This window comes from Aedes albopictus, chromosome 2, assembly GCF_035046485.1.
Source record: "Aedes albopictus strain Foshan chromosome 2, AalbF5, whole genome shotgun sequence".
In the NCBI taxonomy this organism is placed as follows: Eukaryota; Metazoa; Arthropoda; class Insecta; order Diptera; family Culicidae; genus Aedes; species Aedes albopictus.
This window is the reverse complement of record NC_085137.1, coordinates 486,018,202-486,040,633: the sequence shown is the minus strand read 5'-3', so window position 1 is coordinate 486,040,633 and position 22,432 is coordinate 486,018,202. Positions and strand designations below refer to the sequence as shown.

The 22,432-nt window shown below is 39.5% G+C and overlaps 1 protein-coding gene across 13 annotated transcripts in view; it reads right to left on the bottom strand.

Annotated features, from left to right (window-relative positions):
* The window catches only part of LOC109424340 (collagen alpha-1(XVIII) chain), a 1,002,865-nt gene that overhangs the window by 60,180 nt on the left and 920,253 nt on the right, over window positions 1–22,432 (bottom strand). For all 13 annotated transcript variants that reach the window (XM_062854154.1, XM_062854161.1, XM_062854156.1 and 10 more), the window contains one exon: window positions 11,547–11,639. In XM_062854154.1, coding sequence (XP_062710138.1) covers window positions 11,547–11,639 — 93 coding nt within the window. The remainder of the gene's footprint in view (window positions 1–11,546; window positions 11,640–22,432) is intronic.

The window sequence follows — 22,432 nt, the reverse complement described above, 5'->3', positions numbered from 1 at the left end:
TTAGAAAGATGGTGTCTTCTGAAAAGTTGTTTAGTAGATCAAACACTAACTGATGAAGACAAATATGACGTGCAATTTCACATCCAGGTGGCGCTAGTAAGCATTCCCATTTTATACCTCATATATCTCAAGATCCTGATTACTTAGAAAGGTGATATCTTCGACATTGTTGTTTGATGGATAAAGGATGGATGTACTTATCCCGTGACATTGACAACCTTAAGATAGAGTATATTGAAATACGACGGTCAGATATTGAATATTTTACTAAGCGCTTTAACTTCATGTAAAATAATCAATCAAGTGCAAATTTAAACAAATTATAATCAACTAGTTGTGTAATTTTCAAATTTTGAAAACTTTCGGAAGTATAAAAATTTACAGCTCGTTGATTTTTTTTTCTAGATGAATAATAACACGTTCATGCTTTTGCAAATTTACAACTAGCGTCTTCTGGTGGCAGAAGCACGAATCAAATGGTCAATCAACTGAAAGCCCTTGATCTACCAACCAACCTTGCGAAAGATATCAACTTCCCAGGTAATCAGATTCGGAGATATATAAGATATAAAATTTGCATACTCATTAGCATCTCTTACTGGCGAAATATTGATTTCAACGACCCATTAACCAAATGCACTTAACCTATTTGACAACTTTAGAAACCACCATATCTCTTCTAGTAACCAGGATCCTGAGAGCTATTGCATATACATTTTTTATGTTCACTAGCGTCATCTAGTGGTGAAATTACGATTCAAACGGACAACTATCTGTAAGCTTTCAATCTTCTTGATCTACCAAACAACTTTGCCGAAGACACCATCTTTTTGAGTAAAGTGCTTCGTGGCCGTTCGGTTAGCGTTACCAAGCGTGTAACTGCACCATGTAATGTATGTCGTGTCCATGGTCTAGTGTTAAGCTCTGTTCAGTCTGTACAGCCTCTGGCTAAAGACGGTGTACTGTGCCTTTTTAATCGGGATCCTGAGCTACATGAGATTAAAAATTTACATGCTCACTAGCGCCTCCTAGTGGTGGCATTTGAAATCAAACTGTCACTCATCCATAAGCCCTTGATATACCAAACATCTTTGCCGAAGACACTATATTTCTAAGTAATAAGGGTCCAGAGATACATAATATATAATATTTACGTGCTCACTAGCGCCACCAAGTGATGAAATTTCAAATTTAACTGCGAATCATCCGTAAGTACCAAACAACTTTGTCGAAGACACCATCTTTCTAAGTTATCAGGTTCCCGAGATACATAGGATAAAATGTTTATTTGCTCACTAGCGCCGCCTAGTGGTGGAATTTCCAATTAAACAGCCAATAATCTGTAAACCGTTTACCTACCAAACAACTTTACCGAAGACACCATCTTTCTAAGGCATCAGGATTCTGAGATATAAGATATGACATGAAATTGCTCACTAGCGCCGCCTAGTGGTGAAATTTGAAATTAAACTGCGAATCATCCGTAAGTCCTTGACCTACCAAACAACTTTGTCAAAGACACCATCTTTCTAAGTAATCAGGATCCCGAGATACATAGGATATAAAGTTTATTTGTTCACTAGCGCCGCCTAGTGGTGGAATTTCCAATTAAACGGCCAATAATCTGTAAGCCGTTGACTTACCAAACAACTTTGCCTAAGACACCATCTTTCTAAGACATCAGGATCCTGAGATATAAGATATAACATGATATTGCTCACTGGCGCCGCCTAGTGGACGTATTACGAATCAACTTTGTCAGCATCAAGTAGCCCATGGAATTTACAACAACTTTGCCAAAGGCAGTCCTCCTCTAAACAATCAGGATCCTTAGATATTTCAGAATGTATGGGTGTTGTACAAAGTACAACGCGCGACTGCTCGCGTTACAAAAATCAGCGCGAGTACTGAAAGGTTAACATTGCTTTAGAGAGTGTAATAAGGAGAGCGGGGAAAAACACGAGTGAAACGATTTTGACGAAGTCCGTTCCGCTGCTTGGATACGCTGATGATATATCATTGATCGAAAATTTGAGACGATGGTGGAAACGTACATCCGACTGAAGAATGAAGCAAACCGGATTAGCCTTGAATGTGTCGATCAACGATCAACGATCAAATCTGACTATATGTCAATGGTTGCTACTCCGTGATTGATCTGAGCTGGTACCAATTGCACTGAGATCCAAATGAATAAGGGCTGGGACACTCCACTTATTCTCAAAGTGCAATTCTAGCAGCTCATACATTTTTGGATCAATAACGGCGCCGGCCACGTCCTTATAGTCAGTTGGGAAGGGAAAGGAATGTTAGAGTGTGCTGGTTGTTGCTACTAAAGACCGAGATCACCTCTGCATCCCCACAACCAGCACGGACTGGGGTATTTGTTAGACTGAAAGGATGGGAGATCTGGGAGTCACCGTTGGGTCGGTGATGCGATCCATGGATATGGGGTTATTTATAGTGTTCGTAAGGTGATAGATTGTGTGGTGAATGAGGTGAATAAGGTCAAGCGGCACAGCACGCTTTGGTTGCATAACTTGTAGGCGTTATATACACTGTGCTGTGAGTGGAAATTGGAAGGGAGGGAAACGACTTTTTTCCAATTCGTTTCTGGTTCTAGCGATGGCTATGAACATATGAATATACATGAGTTGTATATATAGAGAAGAGAGAGAGAGGAAGTGGATAGAAAGATACAAAGGAACGGGCCAGGGATTGAACCCATGACCTTCTGCATATGAATCAGAAGCGGTAGCCACTAGACCACCAAGCCCGTCGTAAACCGGATTAGCCTTGAATGTGTCGAAGACAAAGTACATGATGGCAAAGGGCTCCAGGAAAGAATCACCGCGCCCACCACTCCGAATTTCTATCGATGGTTAAAATTGAGGCGGATGAAGAATTCGTGTACTTGGGCTCACTGGTGACCGCCGACAACGACACCAGCAGAGAAATTCAAAGACGCATTGTGGCAGGAATTCGAGCTGTACGATCGAACAAAGCTCGCCGTCACACGAAGTCAACTATCCACAAAGCGCTGATTAGACCGGTAGTCCTCCATGGGCATAAAGCACGGACGCTACATGCAGAGGACCAACATGCCCTTGGAGTTTTCGAACGAAAGGTGTTGCGTACCATCTACGGTGGAGTGCCGGGTGAAAACGGGAATTGGAGAAGGCGAAAGAATTACGAACTGCATCAGCTGCTGAGAGAATCAACTATCGTCTACAACGCGAACATCGGGAGGCTGAGGTGGGCGGGTCACGTCATCAGGATGTCGAATAGCAACCCGATTAAAATGGCCCTCGAGAGTCATCCGACCGGTACAAGAAGACGTGGGTCGATCAAGTGGAGGACGATTTGCGGATCCTTCGCATAGTGCGGAGACACACAGCCATGGACCGAGTACAATGGAGACGACTCCTACGTACAGCAGAGGACACTCAGGCCTTAGTCTGACCAGTAAGGGGAGGTATGTATGTAAGCTTGAAACAACATTACTCTCAATCCTATATTAACTCGGTTCGTTATGTCATGCCACCCCATTGGACTAATTTTCTTCGATGGGATTACTGATTATTTTGCAGCATTCCGTTCATAAATCATAAAAACCCACCTGTTTCCACGTAAACATTTGGCCAATTTTTCATGATTCAGTATCGAATCAAACATTATACTAATGAAGTACCGTACCTACCCATTCACCACTGGGTACTGTTATCCTCAATCCTTTGCGGAGCCACCATTGAAGACCGAATTTTTATTCCGGTGGTGCTTTTCCTCAGCCGACGCCAGCGGATCCCACAAAACAGGCACTCGCTCTGTTGGTCGCCCGGCAGATAGAGCCAGAATTAATGCGAGGAAAATTTTCATAAATTCCATCCGATGACACCTTTTCGAATGCTGCTGAGCCTTATAAGAGGCTCCCGACCCGCCCGGGCAAGAACGACGAGAGCGGAAACGGGTGCCAAAGTCATACATTAAAGTGTGGGTCATTTGACCTTTCGTCGTCGGTGGTGTGGAGCGGTCGGTGGTGCCGTTATGAAAAATGGAGAACCGCTTTGGGGGAAATCACAGCCGAGCCAACCGAGAATATATCACATTTCGGTTGGTGTTTGTCGCCTTTTTTTCTTGCTGGCGGGGTTGGAAGATGGAATGGAAGGAATTCGGTATATTTTGTGGATTCTGGTGGGCAGCAGAGTCAACCGAATCACAGTAGGAGGCGACAAAAATGTCGCACTCTGCTCGATAGGAGTGTTCCGTCATGAATTCTAAATGCGGGGGCGCAGACACAAGCTGCTATTCATGGCGATCGATTTTTTATTGATATTTGAGGATGCTTGAGGCTATTTGTGACCCAAATCTATTTTGGGTGCGTTCTTTAATAATCAGTTTAAAGAAGAGTGTTAAAATGTTAGAAAAATTGAATTTGCAGAGGAGATTTCTAGCCTACAGTTGCATTCACTATAAACAACACTTATAGTTTCAAGATCTGTATTTCCAAACGAGGATAAGCAGCTCTGCTACCATAAGCCACCATTTCAAATAAACAACTAATAGTAGTTTCAAATGAGGGACCCAGAATCAAAGGGGTGTAAGTGACCATTTTGTCCATTTAGAGCTGAGCATATCAAAACATTCTTCAGATTTCAAGCTTTCAGGATATTTTTTTAAGATTTTTTTTGCGATGATTAGAAAACTCACAATAAATCATAGAAAATTGAGTCGATTTTGAAACTCCATACATTTTGTATGGAATGAATAATTGATGAAAAACATAAGATCTCATTTACTCGTAAGTGTTTTTTTGTCACTTACACCCCTTTGACTAACCCCCTCAAATATTTTCAGTGAAATTTACTGCGTTGTGCATAATTGACTGATGAAAATTGAAACAGTTTATTCTCTTCAACTCTTTGAACCTTGTTTCCAGATCTACTTTGTCATATGCGCTAATTCCCGTCACATCAGACGAGAAATAGCTAATAATTACATATATTCCAATTTACCTTTGCCAATGGCTTATCAGATGGAAGCAAAAAGATGCATTTTACTGCTACATAATGGAGCAAAGGTTGTTTAATTAATAAAATTAATCAAAAATATGTATATGCTAACAACAAATTGCCTTCGTCTAAGGAGGATGCAATCACATGTGTGCGTCAATTTCTGCTTACGAAATATCGTATTTTACAACCACAGATAAAAATTTCATCGTTGCACTGTGATGGTGTCTTATGATCTGGTGTCACAAAAATTACCAAAGACAACGCCGCAGAAATTGCCAAAAAACATCAATACGTCATTTCCGAAAAAAATAATCAATGAATTACTGAACAAGGTTCAGAACACAAAACAACAATCCCGAACATATTTATTAAGATACTTTCGAAAAATACTCCAAAAGAAATCTTACGGGAATAGATCAATTATCAAAGGAATTGTCTTTGAAATTTCCAAGGAACTTGCTGTAGAAAATTCCATAGGCATTGCCAGAGAATTTCACAACAAATGGGCCAATGAAATTGCAGAAAGAAATAAAAACAAAAATGCTGGAGGAAATTATATAGTAAGTGTCAAATAAGTTGTCAAAAAAATTTCTAAATGAGTTTTCATCAAATACAAAGAACGAATACTGAAAGAAATTGCAAAATGAAAACAAGTCACTTGTACAGAGGTTTACACTAGTTTACAGCATTTTACAAGGCTGGCCATTTGAAATAGATTTCTTTTCTATTTTTAAGCAATGTTGCTTCATCCATACATCTCATTCTCCGTAATCAATGCTCAGATTGAGCTGAGTTTTATACTGTAACTCGCTACAATCTTATATTCCAGATACACGTTGAGAAAGAATTTTAAAGTTGTATTGATCGTTTAAACAAAGCACAAATCTTCATAATTTTTTGAAAATTTTGCTAAAATTTAGGGAGTTTGTCGCGTTTACTCACCAATATCATCAATCCACTTCCATCAATCTGACGCAAAAAATGTGTTCAGATGGTTGAAACATATGAAATATTCAGCTTTTTTTTCATGCAAAAGGATTGAAAAACAACGCAAAATATTCGAATTTAAGTAAATTCAATATTAAAAAAAAAATGTGGCACTCAATTTTCTAGTCTAGTCTAGTCTAGTCTACACATACACAGCCATTCATTGAAAGAATCCTGGAAAATGATAGAATCGACTAATTCTACCATTTTTCTTGTCATTATTAATGTTTGCAGTACATTGGAAATGCATTACAAGCATTAAAGCGGCCAGGCCTACTGTGCAGCGTTATTGTTTTTAAAATAAAGCCATTAAGTGGGGACATCTCGTACCAACCACTCAGCTTTTAAGAAAGCAAAATAAGTGAAAATCGATGGGGGTGACGATGCTAAGAAGGTTAATGTCACCCCTTGGTCCTTCGCTTCCTGGGATGGAACACAGGTATTTGGTCCGTGTTCTGGCCCTAATGCCTAGGCTTAAGCGCCTTTACTCGCTCTCTGAAATGAAACAAACTGGGTGCGTGGGAAACGTTGCGTAACTAAAAAATAGTTTTCGAAGTGCCCCCTTAAGAAAAAAAAAGGAAAATGTAGTTTGAAACGGTCTCACCGATTTATCTGGAAACTGCTGTTCCTCGGTGTTAAGGGCAACGTCATTACAGCGCAGTCAGGTTTGCTCCTCGTCTCACCACCGTCGCGCACGCAGTCAGCCAGCATTGGAACACAAATCAGCACCGCGCCCGTCCAAACACAAATTCTCACACAATGATAAATATCCCAATTTTGAAGTAGTTTCACTTTAATCACAACTCTCTCGGACAACTTTATTCGGCACCGCCCAAACACTCACGATAAATACGGAAAATGAAAAAGATTTGCAGGATTTTGGAACGAAAAAACCTAATACTATCACGAATTATTCTTTTCAAAACGATGCCCAAATCGACAGTCCAGACAAATGTCACGCACACTTATCAAACGAAACACTTCCGGATGGCGTAGCTCTACCAGCTCTACTCTTACCCCACGCGGAAAAACGTTAACCTTTCGAAACTTTCACTTGTGGCATCGGAACTGCAATCACAGTATCTACGCAAACACGACTCGTAAACCTCGCCGGATGGCGTAGCACCACCAGCCGTTTCACGATTCGGAAGGGCAATTCCAAACAACGCGGAAATGAGAAAAACACAAAAAAAAATGTAGCACTCAATTTTCAATAAAAAACTTAAAAACTGTTCTACTCAAACATTTTTTAGCTTTGTCTCAAAATTAACACGTAATTATGTGTCAAAAATTTTGTTCGTTGATAGAAGTTAACGACTTTCGTTTTATTTTGTAAACTAGTGTTATCAAAGGAATTACCGGAAAAATTTCTGAAAGATTTTATCTTACTAACCTAAGGGGAGTTCAAATAATTTGCTGAAAGAAATCAGAAAATGATCAAGGAATTCTTAAATGAATTACTAAATGAATTCTGTAAGAATAACCAAACCAACACAAAAAAAAAACTCCCAAAGAAATACTGAAAGAGTTCCCTGGATATTCGCCAAGCGAATTGCTGGATAATTTCTCAAAATAAAAACCTATGAAACTCATGAACTAATTTCCAAACAAAAGCTCAATTGAAATGCTGGATGGTGTTTCGAAGCAAGTGCTGAATCAATTACCAAAATAATTTCTGAAACAGTTTCCAAAGACTTTGCACAACAAAAAGTATAAAGGAACTCCTAGAAAGTTTTCAAGCGAAACGTCTAGAAATTTTACATTAGAATTTTCAAAGAGACTTCCCAAAGACTTAAAAAGAAAAAAAAAACGAAGCTTTCATTTTCCTGAGTCGCTATACTGAAACCAGCATATTTTGAAATAGTTCAGAATGTGAAATATTCACATTCATGAATCCGTATTTGTAAAGGAACTCCTGAGGGAATTCTCGAAGGAGCTTCTGCAGAAATCCAAGAAATACTCTAAGAAACTCCTTAGGGAATCTCAGAAAGAACTCCTTGAAAAATCACAGAAGAAACCAGGAGGAACTGCTGGAGAAATTCTTAAAAAAAGAAATACTAAGGAAATTCTTGACGAATCCAAGTAGAAACTTCTTGTGGATTCCCAGATTTAATTCCTGGAGGAACACCAGAAAAAACTGCTGGAGTATTTTCAGCAGAAAATCCAGGGGGTCAACGGAAGGAACCTCTGGAGAACTGTCAGAAAGAACTCTTAGATCAATCTCTGAAGGCACTCTTGGAGGAATTCCAGAAGGAGCTTCTGAATGAATCTAAGATAGAGCTCTAGGAGGAATCTGAATTCGATAGGAAAATCAGAAGGAATTCATGGAGGAATTCAGAAGGCACTTCTGAAGAAATGCCTGAAGCAATTGCTGGAGGACTATCACTCTGCAGCAGCCGAATTCACTGGAATTTTTTACTAACTGAAGTTTACTCATGCCCATGGTTTCAGCTCATGGCTGTATATATATACATATATATATATATATATATATATATATATATATAAATAAAAAGAATAATAGAATAAATGGCATTTTTAAAGTGATGGAGACTCATGGTCATTCCATACGTATATGAGCACAAAACTAGAAATTTTAGAAACATGCAGTACAAAAATGACCTAAAACATTTCTATTTTTTTGTATGTTATGTAAAAAGAGTTAAACTTTCGTAAAAAAATATAAAAAATATAGTCGTGTGCTGTCCAACATTGTAAAAGTCATAAAAACTGATATTTTAACCATATTTGCATACACTTAAACCTCCATTTAGGGTGAATCCATTTAGGTAATATCTATTTAGGTCCCTCCATTTAGGTACCTAAATAGAATCTGATTGTGTTCAGAGCAGTTGGTTTAGTGGAATTAGGTTGCAAGTGGAGTTAAGGGGAGTTCATGCCCTGGGGGGAACAATGAGGGGGATGGGGTTGGTTTGGGACTGTTTAAAGTTTCCTAAGAACTTTCTTGAGCAACCTGAATCGTTTAAGAAACGCTTTGAAACGCAGCTGAAATCTCTCTGAAGCTTACTTAAGAGCTGTGATTCAAAATGTAGGCCCCCTAATCTCCTCACAAATTCCCCGGCAATACTCCTGAGACCCTCCGAAATCCACTAAAAAGCCTGTGTGACGCCTCTAAAACGCGTCAAAAATCGTTTGAAGCTTCCTAAAACACCCTCGAATTCCCCTTAAAACCCCATTGGACCCCATGTAACGCACATGAGACACTCAGAAACTCCAAAAAACACCGACGTAGCGCCTGAATAACGCCTCTGAAACTCGCCTAAAATCATCTGAAGCTGGCTGAAATGCCTTCGAAATTCCCCTAAAACGCTCTCGGATCCCATGTAACGCATCTGAGACCCTCAGAAAACCCCGAAAACACCTTCGTAACGCCTGAGTAACGCCTGTGAAACTTACTAAAAATCACCTGAAGCTTTCTGAAATGCCTTCGAAATTCCCCTAAAACCCTCTCGGATCCCATGTAACGCATCTGAGACCCTCAGAAAACCCCGAAAACACCTTCGTAACGTCTGAGCAACGCCTCTGAAACTCACTAAAACCACCTGAAGCTTTCTGAAATGCCTTCGAAATTCCCCTAAAACCCTCTCGGATCCCATGTAACGAATCTGAGACCCTCAGAAACCCCCGAAAACACCTTCGTAACGCCTCTGAAACTCACTAAAAATCGCCTGAAGCTTTCTGAAATGCCTTCGAAATCTCCCTAAAACCCTCTCGGACCGCATGTAACGCACCTGAGACCCTCGGAAACCCCCAAAAACGCCTACGTAACGCCTTAGTAACACCTCTGAAACTCGCCAAAAATCATCAGAAGCTGTCTGAAATGCCATCAAAAGCCCCCTAAAAGCCCCTCGGATCCCATATAACGTACTTGATGTCCTCAGAAACTGAGTAATGCCTTTGAAACTCGCTCAAACCTCTGAAGCTGTCTGAAATGCCTTCGAAATTCCCCTAAAACCCTCTCGGACCCCATGTAACGCATCTGAGACCCTCAGAAACCCTCGAAAACACCTTCGTAATGCCTGAGTAACGCCTCTGAAACTCACTAAAAATCATCTGAAGCTTCTGAAATGCCTTCAAAATCCTCCTAAAACCCCCTCGGACCGCATGTAACGCACCTGAGAACCTCGGAAACCCCCAAAAACGCCTACGTAACGCCTTAGTAACGCATCTGAAACTCGCCAAAAATCCTCTGAAGCTTTTAAAACCCTATCGGACGCCATGTAACGCAACTGAGACTCTTCCAAACTCCCCGAAAATACCCCTGAAGCCCCCCCCCCCTTGGTGCAACGCCTCTGGCACCCCCCCCCCCCCTCCAGAAATTCCCATGATGTCCCTCTGAAACCCCACTTGGCCCCCTTTAAATCTCCAGGTCACTCGTCCTTCTTAAATTTCTTTGAAATCTGCAAATCCATTTAGGTAATGAATCCATTTGAGTAAAAATTCTATTTAGGTAGTCCGACTCGTTACCTAAATGGAGGTTTTGGTGTATTAAAGTTAACTTATTTTGTTACGCAATATTTTTTCCTAAAACTAGAACTAATAATCTTTTCTTCATTCGTAAAAAAATTGAAAATCGACTGTTTCAAAAGATATGACGGTTCGAATGTTAAAAAAAAGAAATGTCCTTTTTTGGACCACCCTATTTTTAAAATGACCACCCTAATGGTGGAACAAAAAAACACAGGTCTAATTATTTTCGGTAACGATCATTCATACCGAATTCGAGCAATATCGGAGCACTTTTATTTCCAAGTCTCTTTTTTTTTTGTTGGAATGACTGAGCACTTACAACACTAACGTCGATACTTTAGTTTTCAATATTTAGAATTGAAAAAGCAGATCCCTGCTGAACTGTGGAAATGGTACAAACTATAAAGCATTTTGTACATCATCGGTAATAAATTATTTTAACTAGTTATACAAATTGGTTACAATGATCACTGTAATTCTCGCTTTACCGATAGACGAAAAACACTGGAAACTCATTTTGAACCCTTGAAACTGAATGATCATTACTCCATGTTGATGCAGCCTACCACCATCCTCCATTTATCCCATTCATATCGCTCGCATGAGCTCACCCCATTCAGGAGAAAAAAAAGCTTTTCTCTTTAATCCTTTACCCACGCTTCTCGCCCATTACCAGCACTTATCGGTAGGCTTTCAATACTTCCGGCCCCAGCTATCGATAAGAAACCCATTCGCTCGCAGCTCCATCAGATCAACCCACATATCGTTGCTGGCTCTGGCCGTATGGTTTGCTTGGCTAGGCATAACCTCTGCTCAAGATGCATGGGAACCGTCGTCCTCGTCGTCGTACCTACATATGCCTAGTTTTGCTCAGGAAAGAATTACTGATCCGAGGATGTAATGTGTGGTGCTCTCGACTTGACTATGGGAAAGCTGCCGAGAGGTTAAACGTTTGTACACATGGAGACGTACGTACGTCGGTATGCACGCTACTACAGACCAAGTAAGTAGGATGTGGATAGGTTGCTCTAGTGGAAAAGTAGAAGGAGTACTTACTGCGATATACTGCCAGCCTTTATTCACCCGCACCAGCAGGGCTTCCTCGTCAATTATGTAGGCAAGCGTTCCGACGGGGCTCGTAGAAGACATCTGTGGATATAAATTAGGGAGGAAAAATAAAAGAATCGTGAGAAAGAGAAGGAGAGAGAGAGAGTGACTTTTCGGAAGGGTTTTTTTTTCGGGGGCAAAGTCCGGGGCGTAAGCTTGTGGGACTTTGCGGATAAGACTTGACACACTGTCCGTCCAGTCAGGGTCCGGAGTCAGTTTCGGTTTCGGTCAGTTGGTCGGTTGCACTTTGTGCATGACGACGACAACGTCGACCGGCGTGGATGCGGAAAAAGTGTGCATTTATTATTCATGATAAGGTCTTATTTATGTTTGCGTTGTGCTTGTATGGTGTACACATGTAGGATACACGTCACACCGGAGGGCTGATGATGACCGGTGGCGGTAAGATGTTGATAAGCTTGTGCGAGTAGCTTTCGGGTCGTTTGCAGGAAGTTCGTTGGAGTATGTAGACTACACGGAGAAATCAAACTACCTAATTTTTGGGTCGATTTTACTCAAAGCTGAGTATATCGAATAAACTAGTTACCCAAAATTAGGTTGTTTTCCTTCTTTCCCTCACCGTCAAAAACAAACAGAGATGCATCTACCCAACGGGGGTCCTTGAGCCCAATAAGCCAATTTTGGGTAAATGCAGGTTTACTCAAATTTGGGTTGAATGAGGGGGGGTCTTGGGTTGAATTTACCTACTCTTAAGTAAATGTTTTTGCTGGAGGTGAAGGCAATTTACATTGGCGTAACTAGGATTTTTTCCTGGAGGGGGCCCAGGGGGGGCCTGACCTGAAATGAATTTTAAGCGGGATGGGCGCCCGATATGTGAATATGCTAATCAGTATTGTAGTTTTGAGTAATCAAAATGACTGTTTCAGATGTGTTCATAGTTTTGTAAACTATATGAGTACGAACAATTCCTCCAAGATTTTTTTCCATAGCTTAATTCAGTGATTCCATCTTGGCTTCTTCCAGAAATTCAATCAAGAATTTATCTAGGGATTCCACTAGACATTTTTTCGGGTATTTGTCCTGGGATATCTTTAGAGGTTTCTCCAGTAATTGTTCCAGTGCTTTTTTCGAAGTTTCCTTCAGGAATTTCTCCAGAGATCCTTTAAGGTATTTCTGCAGGTATTCAGAGATTTCTACAGGGATATCTCCATATATGCCTTCCAAAATTCCACTAGAGATTGCTCCAATAATTACATCTGGAATGATTCGAAGTATTTCTGCAGGAATGTATTCCAGAAATTTCTTTAGAAAATTTTACTTAGAGATTCTTAAAAAACACTCCAAGAATTGCTTGAAAAATTTGTACAAAAAAACCTTTAGGGATCCTAGTTTTTTTTATCTGTATTAACGAGATTTTTATAGCCCTAGGCTAGTTCATCTCGGGACCCACAGTCTACTTCCCTTCCGAAGGAAGAACTCACATTTTGCAAGTTTGTCGGGAGTGGGATTCGATCCCAGGTCCTCGGCGTGATAGTCAAGTATTCCATTCAACAATTACTGCAGACATTGATTTCTTCATATGTTTATCCAGGAATATTCCTACAAAAATTCTTCCAGGTATTCGCTAAGAAAGCTCTCCTGAGATTCCATAAAGAGTTCCTAATGGGGCTTGCTTCCGGGATTCCTCATCGGGTTTCTTCAGAAACTACTTCAAGAGTTCCTCCAGGGATTCACCGGAAATTTCTTCTGTTATTCTTACAAAAACGAATTCCGAGATTATTTTAAACATTTCTAGAAGAACTCTTATTGGGATTCCTTCAGAAACTCCCGCAGGAATTCATCCAGGATTTCAGGATTTCCTCAGGAATTTCAGCGGTTTCTTCAGTATTTCCCCTGAGAATTCTTCAGAAAATCCTCCTGGAATTCCCTCAGAAATCGAACTTTGTATTTCATCAGGAATGAATCTTGAGATTCCTCCAGGAACTCCTTCGGAAATTCCTCCCGGATTTTTTCAAGAATTATTCCAGGTATTCCTCCTGGCATGCCTCTAGGATTTCATTCAGGCATTTCTCCAGAGACTTCTGCAAGAGTTCTACCAAGAATTTCTCCAGGTATTACCCCAGGTATTTCCTCAAGAATTACTCCAGGAACTTATTCAAGTTTGGATCCAGGAATTCTTTCATGAATTCCTCCGAAAATTCTTCCAGGAATTTCTTCTCTAGGGTTTCCTCTGCACATTCCTCCGGGATTCCGGAATGCTGGCTTTCTCAGTCTTGGGTAAATCAAACGGGAAAAGCAAAACTTGCCGTTTTGATTTACCCAAAACTGAGAAAGCCAGCATTCCGGAATCAATATATTCCAGTCGTACTCACCCAGCACATTCCTCCAGGATTTATTTCATGGATCCCTCCAGGAATTCCACCAATGATTATTGCAGTAATTCCTACAGAAAATCCTCCTGGAACTCTACCAGAAACTCCTTTCTGAGTTCCTCTAAAATTTTCTCCAGGAATTCCTTCAGAAATTTCTCCATGGATTCCTTCCAGAATTCCTCTAGAAATTCATTCAGGGATTCTCAAGATATTTATTTAGGGATTCCTCCTGCAGTTCTTCCATGAACAGTTCCACGGATTTTCCCCAAGATTTCCTATAGAGATTTGTCCAGGAATTCCTCCTGAGGTTCTCCCAGAAATTATTTCAGGGATTCCTCCATGTTTTTTTGCAAGAATTTCGCCAGTGATTCTTCCAAGTAATTCTCTAGAAATTCCTCTAAGGATGCCTCCAGGAATTCCTTAAGAGGTTACTTAAGTATTACCTCAAGAATCTCTTCAGAAAGTCCTCCAGGAATTGATCCAGGAACTCCCATAGGAATTCCTTCAGAAATAACTACCGCAATTCCTTCAGGAATTCCTCCTGGAATTCCTCCAAAAATTCCTCTGGGAATTCCTATAGAAATTTCTCTTGGATTTTCTACAGAAATTTCACTTGGAGTTCCTTCAGAAATTTCTCCATGGATTCGTTCCAGAATTCCTCTAGAGATTCTTCCAGGAATTCATTCAGGGATTCTCAAGATATTCATTTAGGGATTCCTCCTGCAGTTCTTCCATGAATAGTTCCACGGATTTTCCCCAAGATTTCCTATAGAGATTTGTCCAGGAATTCCTCCTGAGGTTCTGCCAGAAATTGTTTCAGGGATTCCTCCAGGTTTTTTTTTTGCAAGAATTCCCACAGAGATTCTTCCAAGTAATTCTCTAGAAATTCCTCTAAGGATGCCTCCAGTAATTCCTCAAGAGGTTACTTAAGTATTAGTAATTACGTATTACCGCAAGAATCCCTTCAGAAAGTCCTCCAGGAATTGATCCAGGAACTCCCATAGGAATTCCTCCATTAACTGCTTCCTAAATTTCTCTGGAGATTCTTCCAGGAATTCATTCAAGAATTCTTTCAGGAATTCATTCAAGAATTCTTCCAGGGATAGTTCCAAGGAATTTCCACAAAAAATCCTTTACAGATTAATCCAGGAATTCTTCCTGGGATTCCGCAAGGAATTTATCCAGAACTTCCTGCAGGAATTTGTCCAGAACTTTCCAGGCATTCCTCCTGAGGTTTCTCCAGAAATTGCTTCAGGGATTGCTCCAGGGATTTTTCAAAGAATTTTCCCAGGGATTCTTCCAAGAATTTCTCTAGAAATTTCTCTAAGGATTCTTCTAGGAATTTTTCAAGAGGTTTCTTTAGAAATTTCTCCTGGGAGTTTCTCCATGGACTCATCCCGGGATTTCTTCAGCAATTAATCTAGAGATTGCTTCGGGAGTTCTTCTAAAAACTCCAAACTCCACTAGATTGCTCCCAGAATACTTCTGAAAACTCCACCAGGAACTCATCTAGAAATGTATCCAGAGATTACTCCAGGCATTAGTTCAGGAATTTCTCCAGGGATTTTTCAACGAAATTCCCCTGGCCTTCCTCCAGGGATTTCTTAAGGAATTTCTCGAGAGATTCCTCCAGGAATTAATACACGCATGTCTCCAGGAATTTATCCAGGAGATACTCCAGGCATTCCTCCAGAAGTTCCTCCAGAGATTTCTATAAAGATTCCTGCAGGCATTAATCCAGGATTCCTTCAGAAATTACTACCGCAATTTCTCCAAGAATTTATTTAGAAAATCCTCCAGGGATTCATTTAGAAATTACCCCAAGAATTCCTCCCGGAGTTTATCCAAGAAATATTCCAATAATTCTTCCTGGGATTCCTGAATGATTTCCTCCTGAGATATCTCTAGGAATCCCTTCAAATATTTCTTCAGGAATCCTCCAGGAAATCCTCAAGGGATTCTTTTAAAAATTTCCCCTCAAATTATTTCTGGAATTTTTTCAAGAATTATTCCAGGTATTCCTCCTGGCATTCTTCCAGGGACTCCTCCAGGAGTTCTACCATGATTTTCACCAAAAATTACCCCAGGTATTTCTTCAGGAATACTTTCGGTAATTTATTCAGGAATGGATCCAGGAATGGATCCAGGAATTCCTCCAGGAATTTCTTCGGAAATTCGTACAGCAATTCCTTCAGGAATTGTTTCAGGAATTCCTCCAGAAATCCTTCCAGGGTTTCCTCCAAGAATTAATTCAGGAATTTCTTCTCCACGGTTTCCTCTACACATTCCTCCAGGAATTATTTCATGGATTCCTCCAGAAATTCCTCCGATGATTTCTCCAGTAATTTTTCCAGAAATTCCTTCTGAAATTGCTCCTGTAAGTCCTCCAAAAATTCATCTGGAAATTTCTCCTGGAACTCCATTAGAAATTCCTCTCAGAATTCCTCTAGGAATTTCTCTAGGAATTTCTTTAGGAATTTCTCTATGAATATATTCAGAAATTTCTCCATGGATTACTTCCAGAATTTCTCTGGAAATTCTTCCAGTAATTCATTGAAGGATTCCTCAAAGAATTGATTAAGGGATTCCTCCTGGAATTCATCCATGAATAGTTCCATGGAATTTCCCCTAGATTTCCTATAAAGATTTGTCCAGAAATTCCTCCTGAAATTCCACCTGGAACTTGTCCGGAAGTTCCTCCAGGAATCCCTCCTAAGGTTCCTCCAGAAATTTGTTTCAGGGATTTCTCCAGGGTTCTTTCCAAGAATATCTCCAGGGATTCTCCTCTGGGAATTCCTCAGAAATTACTACCGCAGTGTCTCCAGGGGCTCCTCAAGAAATTCCACCATGATTTACCGTAGGTATTTCTTCAGAAATTCCTACAGGAATTTCTTCAGTAATTGATCCAGGAATCCCTCCAGGAATTTCTTCGGCAATTCCTACAGCATTCCTCCAGGAATTTCTGCAGGAAATCCTTTGGAGATTGCTTCCGATATTCTATCAGGAGATTCTTCAGGAAATTCTATAGGATTTTTTCTAAGGGATTCCTCCGGAAATTCTTTCAGGTTTCCTCTAGGAATTAATCCACGAGTTTCAACTCCAGGGATTCCTCTAGGAATCCGTCCAGGAGTTATTTCACGGGTTCTTCTAAAAATTCCACCAGGAATTCCTCCAAGAATATACCAGAAATTCCTGCAGGGATTCCTCTAAGGATTCTTCCGTGAGATTCCTCCAAGAATTCCTCCTGGAATTCCTCCAGCAATTCCTCTGGGAATTCTTCTAGAAATTTATCTTGGAATTTCATCAGAAATTTCTCTAATGCTCCAGGCATTACTCCAGGAACTTCTCCAGGGATGCCTCTTTCAGAAGTTTATCCATTAACTTTGGAGCCAAGGGCTGAAAGTCTCTTTAAAAAAGACAAATCAATCAATCAATCCATTAACTTTTCCAGGGAATCCGCCAGGAATTTGTCCAAAAAATTTTCTAGGATTTCCTCCAGAAATCCATCTTGGAGTTGCTGAGAAAATTTGCTTATGATTTCACAAAAAAATGAGCCTATGATGCTTCGTTCTATGATTTTTCAAAATAGGTGGTGTCCGTGGAAAATTTTTGATTTTCACTGGAGTTTTCCGGAAAATTAGGCGACCCTGATTTTTTTCAATTTAGTTTTTCAATTATATATGATTCCTACCTAATTTCATTAACCTTCAGAAACTTCATACTAATTTGTACGATAAAAAAAAAAATCTCCTAATGCTCCAGGCATTAGTCCAGGAACTTTTCCAGAGATTCCGCATGGAATTTTTCAAGAAGGTTCTCCCGGATATCCTCCAGAAATACATCTAGGAACTCCTCCTGTGATTTCTTGAACAGTTCCTCCAGGAATGCATCCAGAAATTGCTCCAAGGATTCATCTAAAAAATTTTTCAGTAATTTCTACAGCGATTTCTGATGCGGATTCTTCAGATTTTTTTTCCCTGAAATTCCTAGCATAATTGCTCTTCAGATTCCTCCAGGAATTTATCCAGGGATTCCTCAAGGTATACTTTCACAAATTACTCCAGGAATTCCTGCAGGTATTGCTCCGAGAATTCTTGTAATGATTTCTTCCGAAATTTCTTTCGGGATTTTTTTTTTAATTTATTCAGCGGTTAGTATAAAAATTACAGTATTCCGATTATAATGTTTTTCAGGGATTCACCCCAGGGTTTTCTTAGGATTATTTGTAGATTTTTTGAATAATTTGAAGGATTTCTAGAGGAATTCCTCGAACGATTTGTATTGAAATTCTTTTAGATAATTTTAGAGGGACATAGAAGCCAAGAAATTCTCCAAGAAGTCATCCAGGAATTCTTTCATAATTATCTCATGAATACCAAGTCTTTTACAAGTCCAATCATGAATACCTTCAAACTTACGATTACATCTTGCAGCACCAGCTTTTAAATATATTAAAACTTCCTCAATGACCATTTGAATTTGTGCGTTGCTTGATAGACGCAAAAATACCTCTGGCCCACGAAATAAAAGAAATTAATAGTGACCGACTAGAAATCACCTCCATCATGGTTTTAATGAATACACTCGCGTTTACGCTTCAGCTACGTACATCTATTCTCACTAGGAATTCACAAACTTTTGCTGGAATTCCATTGCAAATTCAACCAGAGTTTTTTCCCACATGATACTTGATTTCCATAAATAAGCACTTAACCATATTTTGCAGTAATGCTGCTAGAATATTCAAAGATTCTTAAAGATGCCCATCCAGGAATTTCTGGAAATTATCATTTAGATTTAATTTCTCAGCGATTTAAAAAAGAAGATGTACAAAGTATTGCTTTTTATATAATTCTGATTACATATATAATATTTCCAAACAAAACTTACTAATTACATAGAATATTTTGGACAATGATCTTGTAAAGAGTGACAAGATGAGAATTGTCTCCAATAACTGTCAATTTAAACACATATTATGCCAAATAAATTTCTATTACTGTACGTGCGGTTGAAACCCGGAATTTTCGACTAGCGAAGTTGGATTTTTCTCCAAATCCATGCGTCGGACCTAACTTCGGAAGTGGTGCGCTGTATAGCTGTTTGCTATACAGCGCACCACTTCCGAAGTTAGGTCCGACGCACGGATCTGGAGAAAAATCCAACTTCGCTAGTCGAAAACTCCGATTTTCAACTAAATTGAGAATATAGATCTATGTTTGTCACCACGACAGTGGTTTTCAGATTTTTTCTATTTTCCATATATAAAGTCACGAAAAATTTCTGGGGGGGGGCCTGGCGGATTCTGGGGGGGGGCCTGGCCCCCCTGGCCCCCCCTCTAGTTACGCCAATGGCAATTTACCTAGTGTGAGTTTAATCGATTTACTCAAATTTGGCTTATTGGGCCGAACTATGGGATTGCGTCAAAAGAACTCAATTTTGGGTAGTTTGGCGGTTCCGTGTAGTGCAGTGCAGTGGTCAGAAGGTTGGTTGGAAGTGACCAGGCTCTGGTTGATATATTGTTATTTCTGTTGAAATCTTCAAGCCGAACGTAGGAGGCTTCATATAAAAGCAGACCAAGTTTATGTTCAACTTATAAACGTTACTCTGATCTCCTGGCAAAATACACATTTGAATCGATTTGAATCAACTTAGAAATCGATAACCACGAATGATTTCCGGTAGAAATTTTAAGAGTGTTTTTAGGATCTACCAAATATTATTTTTTTGCCAATTTGGGAACGTCCATAAATTACGTCACGCTTTGAGGGGGGAGGGGGGGTTTCGCAAAGCGTGACAACCCATACAAAAATTTCAGAGGCCCCATACAAAAAGTGTGACATAGGGGGGAGGGGGGGGGGGGTTGAAAAAGCTCGATTTTTGCGTGACGTAATTTTTGGACGTTCCCTTTCTCCTAAAACTGTTTGTTTGCTCCTGGATGAACTCTTGCAAAATGTTATAAAAAATGGAGACAATTTATGAAAAAGCTTCTGACAAAATTCCATATGGATGAATTGTTACATAAACCATTGAGAGATTGCCAGAGGAGTTTCTGTTGAAACATCTCAAATTATTTCTAGGGAAAATTTCTACAAAAAACCTTGAATGGGTGTTTTTAATGTTTTTTAAATTTTATTTTATTACTCATAAGTATCCAAAATTCAAAAATGTTTCAATGAATATCTTAACACATATTTTTATGCCTACTCCATTAATGATCAGAGGCTTAAACTTACTCTAAGATGCATAAGAGTCTACCCGAGTTACCGGTGGAATCATTCCCAAGTAATCAAAAGTTCAGATAAGAGGGTACTATATAAGCTAAGTAACTTGTTCGAAGTTGCTCATTAGCCTTCTAAGCAGCTTCATTTTAAAGTAAATTTGGAACTTGAAAGTTCACATAAGGTAGCTGGATAGCCTTCTAAGCAGCTTCTGACAGAACTTTGACAAAATTGGTGGTCATTAGTCCATACAAATTTTTTTATTTGTCCATACAAAATGGTCATTGGCCGTACCCCCCTTCATGACCACGTGGTTTATGGACAGCCCCAAACGAGCTGTCAGACTTTATCCGCTGCCTACTCGATCGTAACTGTGGTAATGTGATAGAGAGTAGGGCTATCACGCAGCAAATCTTGGTTCCAATCCGGTGGACGACATACTTTTTTTTGTTTATGCTTAAAATTTATTGATTCGATAAATTGAAATTTATCTTTTATTCATGTATGTTTTACCAGTTATTTTGGACTTGGGTTATTTTCTGCAAAAAAAGACCTTTAACCTTCATTGAAACACAATGCTACTGAACTGAACTTTTATGAATTTGAAAGTTCCGATAAAGTTCCAAGTAGCATCTTAAGCAGCTTTAAAGTTCAGTGAAGTTCAGATAAAGTTCCGAATGGAGCTTTCTGGCTGCTTAAGAGGCTAACAATGAGCCTTGTTGGAACTTGTGTCTGAAGTTCCAGCAAGGCTCATCGTTAGCCTCTTATGTAGCCAAAAAGTTCCATTCGGAACTTAATCTGAACTTCGCGGAACTTGAAAGTGCATTTTGTCTTTGTCATGGGAAGCGGAACTTTTGGTTACTTGGCTTATAGATCAACTATATATTTCTTGATACATTTATCCGTAGATCAATAGACCGACATTCCAAACTAAACAGATGACTCTTTTTTGTGTGGTAGTAAAATCGAATTTTCTCGGTGAATAAGCTATTCCGGAACATGAAGTAAACACAAAAACTTGCTAATCCAAACCATTCTTGTTTCTATTCACTATTGTTGCGCAAAAACCGTTTTCCAACAATTGACGTTTTTCGCGATTTTCCCATACGATTTCACAATTCTTGACTACCATTCTTCCGTGAGCTTGAGATGAGAATTTGAGAAAGTTGACAACCGAGAGTAGCACAGACGATGGATTTAATACAAGTGATGGTGTCGCCGCCGAGCAGTCAGCGCTGGAAACTAGAAGCTTTAAAGGATCTTGTCCACACTTTTCGCTGCTGGCGCCAACTGGAAACATTTAATGAAAAAGTAAACAGCTTTTACCCTATTGTGGAAACTTCTAAGAAAACCCGTTAAGGGAAATCCTGGTGGAAACATAAAGAATGTGTACAGATATGTTCCGATTTCATCATAATATTGTTCCGCTTTTGTAAACACTCTATGTTTTATCAAATTGTTTTCCTCAACATCAATCTTGAGACAATGCATCTCTATGAAAGAATTGGAAGTAATCACCAAAATGTAAAATAATTTGTTGGTCATAATAGATAAAAAGTAGGTGAAATATGTGTTCAAAACCAATCAAAGGTCGGACTCGATTATCCGGAACTTAATAAAATCTCCCCTGGAGTCCTCCAGAATGTCAACCTGGGGTTTCCTCCAGGTACTTGCTTCTGGAAATTCTTACAAAATTTTTATCCGAGATTACCATCTATGAATTTCATATTTCGATTACTTCCACAATGTCATCTTGGAATCCTTCACTCACTCCAGCTGGAGTTTCCACCTTGCATGCCTTTTGTGGATTCCTCCTTTCGTATGGGATTTCATCTGATATATGTTCAATGAGATTCATCAGAAACTCCAGTAGTAATTTGGGAGTTAAGACTTTTAGGAGTTAGTTCCTTTAGGGAACAAAATTTTAGTTTGGGATCCAGGAATTCAATCTAGGGATTTCTTCAGGAACTTCTAAAGGATTCACAGACGTTTCTAAGGATTACCCGAAGAAGGTCTTAAAGAATCCTACCAAGCCTGACGGTTTCCTACAAGAACATCTTGGAAAATTTTTAGAAAGAACTCATGCAAAATTCCTAGAAAGAACTTCTGAATGCTTTTCACAAGAAACTACTGAAGGATTCCCACAAAGAAATTTTAGAAGATTTGTAAAAGAAACCTTTAGAGGATTCCCAGAAATAACTTCTTAAAGATTTCTATGAGGAACACCAGGAGACTCCCGGATGGAGCTTCCACAGGATTTTCAGAAAAAAAAACTGCTGAA